An 11,389-nucleotide genomic window follows, 5' to 3' on the forward strand; every position below is an offset into this window, starting at 1 on the left:
CTTTGAGCAACTAAATCACTTCACCTTTCTGAACCTTAGCTCCCTCCACTGAAAACGGGGACAATCTGCTGGAGCGTATGTAAAAGGTATGGGTTGCTGTAGAGGTCCCACAAACGGCCCTTGAATGATGAACGGATTTGACTGTCAAAAACCTTTCCCTCCCGGGATCCCTGTTACACCCAGCCCCGCCCCCTGCAAGTGCCTCTTCGTCCAGCAGGAGGCAGCAGACCCTGACACCTTCCTCGGCTCAGGGCCAGGGCCGAAAGGTAGGCAGACGGAAGAAGTGGGCAGGTCCGGCCGCCACCCGGGATGCTGCCCCACCCGCGCTCTGCGTCGGGCCGTCCGGGCTCCGCCCCTCGGCCCGCTGGGCCCAAGCGGGGCCGAACAGAGGGGAGAAGAGGGAGCGGCGTAGCGCATGCGCGCATCCGGGAAGGAGCCGCCGGAGCCGAGCAGGGGAACGTAGAACGCACACTCGTAAGGCGCTGGCCGCTGGCACCGATTCTGGATTTCAGGTACGGTTCTTGCCAGCACCTGACCTCCTACTTGCCTGTTTTCTGTAACGAGGAGGGCTCGGGGCTGCAAGTGAGGTGTGCATTCCGTATTCGAGACCTTCCCACCGTGAATTTTCTTGCAAAGACGCAGAAATAAAAATGGTCTTTGCTGGGCGTGTCCTCCCCCCACCATCCCTACAGCTGGCAACCGTGCAGGTGACCTTGGGAGGATTTTGCAGCGGCTGGGGTCTGCCCTCCGGAGGATCGCCTGTCTCCTGCTTATGGGAGTTCCCCGAATTTCTTCCTCCTCTTGGTCTTGAACCTCCCACGTGCCCTTTCTCCTACCTTCGTGGAACTAGGGAGAGTTGAAGACGGGATTGGGGCTCATGGACCATTGCAATTATACTTGGTAGGGTTTTAACCTTCCCACCACCTCCCTGACTTCACTAAAAAATATCTCTTCCGTGTCCCAAGGAGCCCAAGGGTAGGTAATTTTCGATACTCTTAGCACGTGAAAATGTGTTTTATATAGTAGTTTACGAAAATCTCCTAGTGGGTTTCCCAAAGTTTGGAAGACTTGGGCTGGGGGCGACGCAGGGCCCTGTCACCTGTTATGTATGCAGTGTAGTAAATCATTTTACTGCATTGCACACAAGATGCTTTCTGGCTTTTTTAAGTTCTGAGCATCACGGTTGAAATGGGAGCATATGATGTGCTGAGCGCATAACCTCTCTTCCCCATTCACTTTCACGCAGTCCTCTGGATTTCTGCCTCTGGTCACGCCAAATGGCCCTGCCATGGGAAGGAGCAAGAGGGGTAGTTTGTGCTTCGTCTTAATTTTCAGTGAGAAGAGAAACCTCTTGCAAGGATTGGGAATAGATTTTATTTTATCTCCTTAAGGAAAATGACATTCAGTTCATTGAGGAGATTAAGAGGCTAGGTGTTTTCTTGGCAATTGAGCTACAGTATGTGTGTTACAGAATGTCTTAAGGCAGAAGCTGTGTCTGCTGGTGTAGTGGCTAAGTGCTACGGCCGCTAACCAAAGGGTTGGCAGTTCAAATCTGCCAGGTGCTCCTTGGAAACTCTATGGGGCAGTTCTGCCCTGTCCTGCAGGGTTGCTAGGACTCAGAATTGACTCAACGGCAATGGCTTTTTTTTTTTTTTTTTCCTTTCACAAGCACCTGCAGAAGTGCTGGGCTGTGTCTTGGTGTTGTGAGGATGACAAAGATGAATTGAACCTGGTCTTTATCCTCAGGGAGCTTGATTGGCTGGGAGGAGGGATAAGCCCAACCAAATCGAAGGGAATGGGGTCCAAAAGAGGTTTACAGGAAGAGTTGGGGGCTCAGAGGGAGAAGAGGAATTGGTGCTTCATACCAGGTGCTGGGCTTAAGGAGAAGATTAGGTCCCCAGATTACATCTTTATGACGAATGATCTCCCTCATGAGCTTCAGATCAGAATGCAAGAGTGTTTTCCTGACTGTGCGTCCGGCATCTCAGACTGAGTATGTTCCAAATAGGTCTCACCATCCCTAGCCACCACCCCCAGCCTCAGAGACTAACAGCAAGGCTCCCCCATCCAACATCTATCCTAGTGGTCCAATCCAGAAACCTAGGCCTGATTTATTTCGTACTCACTCCCCCTGTCCAGGCTTGTGGGTTCTACCTCCTGAATCTCTCTCAAATTCACCCATCCTCAGTGCCATTTTTCCAGGCGAAAAAAAACCAAACCCATTGCCTTCGAGTTGATTCCGACTCACAGCAACTCTATAGGACAGAGTAGAACTGCCCCGTAGAGTTTCCAAGGAATGCCTAGGAGGATTCGAAATGCCGACCTCCTGGTTAACAGCCGTAGCACTTAACCACTATGTCACCAGGGTTTCCTTTCTCCAGGCCAGGCTCCTGTTATCTGTTGTTTACCCACAGCTGCCTCCCAGCTTATCTCCCTGCCTTACTTCAGCCCATCTTCCACCACTGCAGCCGGGAAGCACTTTCTCAAATTTAGTCTAGATTGACACTCCCTTCATTGATTCCTTGCTGTCCTGAGGACAGACTCCCTTACATGGAGTAAGGTGATCTGGTCCTGTCTTTCCCACCAGCTTTGGGCAAACCCCTGGTACTGTCTTTTTGTTTTGAGAACGTGCCATGCTTTTTTGTGCCACTCGGCCTTGCACGTGTTCACCCTTCTGCCTGGAACACACCCTTCCTTGCCACCCTCTTCACTTGGCTTACTCCTGCTCTCCCGAAGGCCCCAGCTGGGACCCTACTTCCTCTGAAATTCTTCCTTAGGCTCCCAAGCCCTTGTGGTGTACCCACCTCTCCCCATAGAGCTCATTCACATCTGCCTCCTCCACTGCACTGTAAGTCCTGGGAGACCAGAGCCTTGTCTGGGGGCTTTTCATTGCTTCCTAACTGCCTCCCACAAAGAAGACACTCAATACATAGTTGTTCAATGGAGTCAAGTATAAATATCAGTTGTTTTTAATATTATGCTTTCATTGAATGCCTGAATCATAAATTTACCCTATCTCATTTGCTTTCTAAGTATGTTAAAATAGTGACGGCCTTAAGCATACCAAGCTTAAGAATGGGTATAAGGATGAAAGAGAATAATAATAATTATTAGAGCAGCTCATATTTGTTGGGAGTCCCTGGGTGGTACAAATGGCTAATGTGCTAGGCTGCTAACCAGAAGGTTGGAGGTTTGAGTCCACCCAGAGGCACCTCGCGAGAAAGGCCTGGCGATCTACTTGCCCCAAAAATGAGCCATTGAAAACCCTATGGAGCACAGTTCTACTCTGACACACTTGGAGTTGTCATGAGTTGGAATCAACTCAACAGCAACTGGCTTTAATATTTGCTGAGTGCTCAGTATGTACCAGGCACTGTTCTAAGTGCTTTACAGTATTAACTCATTTAATTCTACAGCAACCCAGTGAAGTAGATATTTTTATTATCCCTGTTTAAAAAACAGAGGAATAGTTAAAGAGAGGGCAATGATGTTGTATAGCTAGTGAGTGGTGGCATCAGGTTTGGAGCCAAGCATACATTGTGGAATATGATTAGCTCCTTGAGAAAGACGGTAAGTAGGACTGAACAAACCGAAATGGAAGACAGTGGATGGAAGACAGTGCAGTGAGGTCACATATATTAAGCCAAGCAGAAGTGATTAATCCAGAATTAAAGAACTCTGAACAGCAGCTTTATTTGCATATTACTTTCCTCAGCCAGCTAACTCAGTTATTAAAGATAGTATTGTATAGTAGTTAGGAATGAGGCTTTCCTAAGTGAAATCCTGGTTCTGCTGTGTGATGTCAGGCCCATGGCTTGCCCTCTCTGTGCCTCAGTTTCCTTACCTGGATAATGGAAGTAATGATAGTACTTACCTCATAGTGTTGTATAATGATTACATGAGTTTGATACTTTAAGTCCTTAGAATGGTGCCTAACACATGGGGATTGCTCACAAATGTTATTATTTATTCATCTTTCAGTCAACAAGTGGTTTTGTACAGAGATCCTTCCTACATGGCAAATCCCACTATGTACCATTTCTTGGGCACAGATGAGCTCTCCTGTCTTAACTCTTCTTCCCACAGATGTTGAGGATTTTTCAGTGTTGCCTCCTTTTCAGCACTGTCATCTCCTGTGCCTCAGACTCTCTCCCCTCAGATTCTTCCTCGCAGTAAGTTCTAACTTACTCTGAGATAAGCTTAAAACTGCTTTTTTTGTTCTTTGGGATAAATTTGTTACCAATTGCTACAGGGAATAAAAGACTGGGTTAACTTAAATGGTGAGCCATGAAAAAATTGTAAAAATACATAACAAATATGTACAAAGATGATTAATTTTCCTGTGGGGGAAGTATAAATATGAGAAGGTTAAGTTATAAAAGTACCACCGGAAAACTTAGAAGTTAAAAAACAACCGGGAACTTTATAGCTCATCTCATCTGTTCCCCGCACTTTCAGGGGATTGGGAATGGGGTGGGGATGGGTCATGGCCCAAGGACTAATGGTCAGCTGTGACCCGTACCCACTTCTCCAGCCTGGAACCAGCACATTCTACTATATCTTAGAGGATCGTGGACAAGATTTCAGTGGAATTTTTCATCCCTGGATATATGTTTCAAGTGCACATAGGATATCATTATTCAGTTAGCTTTCATGCTGGGACATCATTACACTCTTCAGTGATTTACCGCTCATTAAATGTGGATGTCTCTGCCACCACAGAAGAGCTGTCTCACGGCAAAACTAGCGACAAAGCAGATGCTTAAAAGTGAATCTTTGGCTAAATCAACAAATAAACATCCATGTTACCCCTCTGTTCTTTGGTTGGGGAGGATGCTGGGTCTGGGGGTCTAGGGAGGGGAATATGAATTATAAGATGAAGTCGCACAAGTCAAGGAATTTAGAGGAGGAAGAAGCAAATTTGCTCTAGACCAGTTTTATGATCCAGGCTAGAGGGGTTAAGAAGATTGGGATGTAGTTAATAAGGACAGAAGTCAGGAGAAAGTTCACAAGAAGGTGGGGTGTAGAGGGTGGTTGGGGTTTTGTAGGTGGCAGAGAGGGAGTATGTTCCAGCATGGAAATAGAAAGTAAAGATTGTATGGTAGGGTTAGGGTCCAGTGGAAACCCTGGTGGTGCAGTGGTTAAGAGGTACAGCTGCTGACCAAAAGGTCAGCAGTTCGAATCCACCAGGTACTCCTTGAAAACCATACATGGTAGTTCTACTCTGTCCTACAGGGTCGCTCTGAGTCAGAATCGACTTGACACAATGGGTTTGATCCAGTGAAGAGACCCAGCTGACCAGAGCAGAAGTCTTATTTGGGGAAGTGGAGGGGAGATAAACAGCTGAGGGTACGGCAGGCCTTGAAGACAGGAGTTTCCCGGAGGGTGCTTGAGGGTGACAAGGATGTGGGGACAGTGATTGAGTGTTGGGCTGTGTCACAGATTGAATGACTAAGACAGGCTAGATGAAAAATGAGGTTAAGTGTTCGCCTCCCTTTCTTTAGCAGACTAGAGAAATTAATTTCTATAACTGTGTGGGTTGTATACACTTTTATACAAATTTACTCCCCAAGCATCTTCTTATTTTATCTAATTTGCCCTTTCACTTGCCTTAGAATTGCTACCTTGCCAATGGACCTGATTGGTTTTGGCTATGCAGCCCTTGTGACATTTGGAAGCATTTTGGGATACAAACGGAGAGGTAAGTCCAAACCAAATTTTTGATAAAAGAGACTTGACATGGGGCTGGAGATTATGCTAGGAGCAACTGAGAGTCTGTGAATTAAACTCGAAGCTAAAGACAGCCTAGAGGTGGCTGAGGACCAGCATGTTGTAGAAGTGTTTCATGGAAGGAAGGTGGGTTAGGTGGGCCTGGACATGATGGACATGATGGAACATTCCTGTGTGGGGGTTCTGGGCCTCTCCTTGCCACAAAATTCTAATTTTACCTGTCATTATTAATTACATGAGTAATTGATTTAACTTGCTTATTAGCAAATTAGGATTTTTTTTGTTTACGTAATTGTGGTGTCAAAAACTGAGTTGTGTTGCAAAGGGAAATTCATTAAACATGTTTCAGGCCACTTCCCTTTTCTCAGTATAGTCACAGTTCCTGAGTCCTGACATCTGGAGGCTTGAAAGTTTAGCTATTCAGGATAGAACCATTGCTTGGAACAGGATCTGTCTATATAAGTTAAAAATAATGTTTGCACCTCATTTTCTGTTGTCATAACTTCCCAGTAAAAAGATGGGGGCAAGGGGAACAGAAAAAAATGGAGGGCATAAAGAAGTCAGACTGATTGCCCAAATTCACGCAATCCATGTCAGAACCACTGCTAGGAGGCAGGTGTTTTACTCCCTCGAGCAATCTTCTAACCCCTACATTCCGGGTTCCTCTGCCTTGCATTTAGGTTCCAGCATGAAATAGTTATTTCTTATAAACTCTCCCTCAATAGACATATATATAATTTGACTTTGTCCGGTTAAAATGCCCAAGTAGGAATATATTTGAAGATGCAAGTATCATGTTTGATTTAGGATTCTCTTTCTGAACCCATCTCTCCCCTCCCCCACTGCAGGTGGTATTCCATCTTTGATTGGTGGTCTTTGTGTTGGATTTTTGGCTGGCTATGGAGCTTACCGTGTCTCTAATGACAAACGAGATGTAAAAGTATCACTGTGTAAGTAACGCATTTTTCCCAGTTATGGAGAATCAGACCTTTGGGGTGACTTTTTTTGATACCCTATACTGTAGTGTCGCTATGAGTCAGAATCAACTTGACAGCAGTGGTTTTGGTTTTTATAATAGGTATAGAGCCCTGGTGGTGCAGTGGTTAAGAGGTTGGCTGCTAACCAAAATGGTCGGCAGTTCGAATCCACCAGCAGCTTCTTGGAAACCCTGTGGGGCAGTTCTGCTCTGTCCTGTAGAGTTGGAATTGACTTGACAGCAACAGGTCTGGTTTTGGTTATACTAGGCATACTAAAAAAATATATACTGAAATGGCAAGTGGCCATATGCTGGTATTGAGGCTGAATGCGACTCTTGTTCTTTTTAGACAGACCAAATCAGAATTAATGGTGCTGCTGCCAAGCTTTCTGACAAAAGAATATTTCTATAAAATTTGTTACTAGAAAAAAAAATTAGAAAAAGCAGGGAATTATTCCCAGATATTCTGCTAGATCTCTTAAATGTATATTTAGTATAGGTTTTTTTCTTTTTTGGTTGCTATGAAAGTACCTAAAAAGAGACAGCCTTGTATTATTTAATTTACAAACAGCGTTTAGATCCTGCTTTGCCTTAAGACTGAATCTAGAAAAGCAAAGTTGATCCCTTTTTAACTTCTTCTCTTGTTGGACTTAGTAGGAAAAGGTCCAAGGCGGGGTGGGGTGGAGGATGGAAAGTTGTGTGTGTATAAAACCTCTAGGACGCTTGGCTTTCCTTTGTCTAACTTGGAAGAGAAATACAGTGAAGGTCTGGAAAACAAAGCCAGGGAAATGGCTTCAGTATGGCTGATTATTATTCAGAGCACCATGGTGCGATTATGGAAGAAAACATAAATGAATGAAGACAAAATTGTATCAGTTCTGTATTTGAGGAAGGGAAAGAGGATTTAGTGGGTTTTTTAAATTATTATTATTATTTTGAATACAGAATAGGGATATTTCTTACTGTCGAGATTGTATCAGAAGAAAAAAATGTATCAGCAAGATGTATAGTGGGCTTTTTATTCATAATGCATTTCAATAGCTAACACCTGTCTATTGTCATTTTATTTTTTATATCAATAAACAGTTTTTCTTTGAAGGCCATTTTTAAATTGTGACATCAGTCTCTGACATGAAACCACCTCTCTCTTCTTACTGGTACAGCTTCTAAAAGGCAGATGTGATGCTTCTGAATATAATATTATTGCTTAGACAGTTGTTACCAGATTCTCTGAAATGGAATGCTTAAAAAAAAAAAAAAAGCCGTCAGCCTTCTTCCTGGTATTATTTTATTAATCAGATCTTAATTTTTAAAAACACTGATAATTTTCCTTAGCATTCAGTTAATTAAATGTTTATTGAGTTGTCTCCTGTGGTTCCAAGTATACTGCCTGGTGTTCCTGATACAGAGTTGAATAAGACAGTCCTAGCCTTCAAGGACTCTTCTACAAATAGAAATACAGCTCAGAAAAAGACTGTGCCTTTTAAAGATATTTCAGGGATGGATTTCATCATGTTCATTTACTCCAAACCTTCTATCTGATAAGCTGGGTTTATAAGATGTTTTTGTAGAGCACTATATCTTTTCAAAGAAGTAGCAACTCAGTATCTGCACAAAGTAATTACAGTTGTTGAGGGAGAAGCAGGCAGTAGGTATTAGAAAGCTGAAATGTATCCATTTTTTCAGTATCAAGCATTGATAAATGTTGGAAACTCTGGCTCATGGATTGGTTGGTTTTTCAGTTACAGCTTTCTTCCTGGCCACGGTAATGGGTGTGCGATTTAAGAGGTCCAAGAAAATAATGCCAGCTGGACTGGTTGCAGGCTTAAGGTAAGAAAAAGTTGTTTTGATCTGTCATTTCCTCTGCCACTGTATTTTGAAGTGCTGAAGTTTGGGGGGAAAATGAGTTTTAATTTGAAACATTGTAATAATTTTTATTACAGTAAGCCTGGTGGTAAAAACCTTTAAGTACCATGGATTCAGTCAGTCCTTGGTTTACAGATGTGCACGTGGACCTTTTTATTGGATCTGCTTGTATCTGATAATGTGTACACACTTACCTTTTTCAGAGTAAAAAACTAAATTCAGCCTCCTTTCTACTCAGGATCCGCCTACCTGAGACAGTAACTGCATTCCGTTAAATCTCAGACTCAGTGTCTCTTAGAGAATTGAGCAGAGTGACAGCCTGCTGCAGTTAAGTTTTTTAAGGGAAAAAGAAGAAGTAATGTTTTCTAAAAAGATAAATAAGGAACCTCATGTTAATTTGACCCAACCAGTAATTCTATCCATGAGGTTAGTTATATTTTGAAATAAAAATATAGAGGTAGTATTTTAAGTTCTCCGTTATATGTTGAAAGCCATAAAATTGTTTGTTTCCTTTGATATGTATTTCCAATTTTTAGAATTTATTCCAAAAAAGTAATGAGACAGACACAAAGACTGATGTTCATTGCAACTTTATTTCTAATGGAAGGCATGATAAACTGAAAAACTAGAAACAGCCTAAAATTTCACCAGTAAGGAAATGTTTCAATAAAAGTTGTATGTTCTTTTAATGGAATATCGGACAAGCAGTACATGACATGTTTTCACATACTATTTAGTGACGCTGGAAAATCTTAATGACATAAGAAGAGATAAAAACAGGATCACAGACAACCAAATATAGTGTGATCCTAATTTTTTTTTCAAAAAGTGTGAGTACGCAAAACTGAGACAGGAAGGAAATACCTTAAAATGTTAGTAGTGTTTATCTTTGGGTGGTGGAATAATGACTAATATTAATTTTCTTCTTTTCACTTTTATGTAGAGTTTTCTACTATGGCTATGTATCATGTTTATAATTATGAAAAAATATGATTACAAAGAACTGCTTTCCAGCTGTAGTCCTGTTCTAAAAATGATATTTGTTGGTGGGAAGCATCAGAAGTCAGATTTATGGATCAAGAAGAAAAGACCCCAGTATCTAAGATTATAATTATAACTCCTCCTCCCAAATTGCTCACTGAGTCTTTTTTCAAGTTGTTTTACTGTACTAGCTTTTGAAAGTTTTCTTTCCAAACTTCTCACTCCTAAAACCTTATCCCAGATGTTCAGAATACCAGGTTCTGATTCTCTCACACATGCAGTGAGCATGCAGACTTGTCTGGCAGGTTGGCATACAGGGATAATGAGACCATCCTTACCCCAAGGACTGGAAGGTGGAGCAAGCGCTTGAAGCCAGGTCAGGTGAGCATATGACCCCCTCTATCTTATGCCATGTAAGAATGACCTTCCTTTGTGCCTTTCTTTTATTTTAATCCAGCCTCATGATGATTCTGAGACTTGTCTTACTGCTGATCTGAGAGTCTGAGGAGCTGAGAACTGAATTCATGTCATTCCACCGTAGCTGGCAGAGCAAACTCTTTGTATTTAAAAGATAAAAGTCTCTACATGAAATACCAAGTGTCTTCTTTTATGTTACAGACAAAAGTAACACTGTCACTTCTAATGTGAACACTAGTTTTGAAGTTGTTTTTTTGTTTGTTGTTTTAAACAATTCTAACTGTCAAGCACTGTTATCATTAAGGGGGCTTAAGAACCATGATGCTCATTCATTTACTGCGTCTATTTTATGTACAGTCAATCCTCAGTATTCACAGATCCCAATTTTACGAATTTGCCCACTGGCTACAATTTATCTGTAATCCCCAAATCAACGCTGTAGGCACTTTTTCGGTCACTTGTGGACTTACACAGGGAGGCAAAAAATTTGAGTTGACCCTGCTAGCTTAACCAAATAGGAAACTCAAACAAAATCCTTTGATGTACTTCGAAGATATCCATTAATTCTAATGTAAACCCTAATGGTGCCCAAGAGGTTGTTATCACAAGCATGGCTTGGAAAAGCTGTTGTCACTAGGGTGCTCCCCTTACCTGCCAGCTGTCAAAGATGACTCAGAAGAACCTTCAGATTCCGATTGGCAAGAGCTTAAACTATGATTATCGTCGGAGGCAGTGGTAGTTTAGTGGTAGAATTCTCACCGTCTGTGCAGGAGACCCAGTTCCGTTCCCAGCGAGTACATGTCATGCATGGCCACCACCTGCCCGTCAATCAGTGTAGGCTTGTGTGTTGCTATCATGCTGAACAGGTCGTGCGTGGGGTCGCCATGAATTGGGGCTGGCTCAACAGCAGCTAACAACAACATGGCTATTATACTGCAGTAGAAACTAAACGTGAAATTGACCAAAGAAATGTATACTGTGTTTCTCGGTAAAAAAAAAAAAAAATTAATAAATTTAATATACTCGTTTAATGTATGTTTCCCTTCCCTCTTACCCCACCCTACCCACCCACACACACATCAACAGCTGCTATTAATGGCATTTCTTACATTTGATTATAGTTTAGAATTGAAAAAATAGGGTCATTGATTTTCTTTTGCTAAGTAAGTTTCTCTCGGAGCTCCAAGTCCCCCATTTTGAACATGGATTCCTACTGTGAAATACTTAGTGGTTGAAAATTTAAGAAGCAAGTGTGAAGCTGTACTGTGCCCTGGACCTCTCCCGAAATGTGGTGGAAGTGGGTGATGGTGATGTATGTGTTTGTTTCAAGAAATCCTCAACATCTATCTGTTTGCTTATGAGTTTGTTCTTTTGCAATAAGTAGAATGCTAAGGAATTCTTATTTGGATGTTTCTGATT

At 42.3% G+C, this 11,389-nt stretch overlaps 1 protein-coding gene across 3 annotated transcripts; it reads left to right on the forward strand.

Annotated features, from left to right (window-relative positions):
* Positions 1–354: 354 nt before the first annotated feature.
* Positions 355–10,146, forward strand: TMEM14A (transmembrane protein 14A). 3 transcript variants are annotated; one of them, XM_049894148.1, is made up of 6 exons: positions 423–512; positions 3,982–4,172; positions 5,616–5,701; positions 6,579–6,680; positions 8,449–8,536; positions 10,011–10,146. In XM_049894148.1, the coding sequence occupies exons 2-6, from the start codon at positions 4,087–4,089 to the stop codon at positions 10,048–10,050; spliced, it is 402 nt and encodes a 133-aa protein (XP_049750105.1). In that variant the 5' UTR covers positions 423–512; positions 3,982–4,086; the 3' UTR covers positions 10,051–10,146. The 3 variants fall into 3 exon arrangements, with proteins under 3 accessions (XP_049750097.1, XP_049750105.1, XP_049750114.1); XM_049894157.1 differs by having other exon boundaries at positions 432–512; positions 4,087–4,172; XM_049894140.1 differs by lacking the exon at positions 3,982–4,172 and having other exon boundaries at positions 355–512.
* The last annotated feature ends 1,243 nt before the right edge of the window (positions 10,147–11,389 follow it).

The sequence above is a fragment of the Elephas maximus genome, chromosome 1, assembly GCF_024166365.1.
Source record: "Elephas maximus indicus isolate mEleMax1 chromosome 1, mEleMax1 primary haplotype, whole genome shotgun sequence".
Taxonomy (NCBI): Eukaryota; Metazoa; Chordata; class Mammalia; order Proboscidea; family Elephantidae; genus Elephas; species Elephas maximus.

Excerpts from the sequence above, each read along its gene's own strand:
- TMEM14A (XM_049894148.1), top strand. The coding sequence starts at position 4,087 with ATGTTGAGGATTTTTCAGTGTTGCCTCCTTTTCAGCACTGTCATCTCC. Across the intron at positions 6,681-8,448 it reads AGATGTAAAAGTATCACTGT|TTACAGCTTTCTTCCTGGCC; the intron begins GTAAGTAACGCA and ends TTGGTTTTTCAG. Across the intron at positions 8,537-10,010 it reads GGACTGGTTGCAGGCTTAAG|CCTCATGATGATTCTGAGAC; the intron begins GTAAGAAAAAGT and ends ATTTTAATCCAG.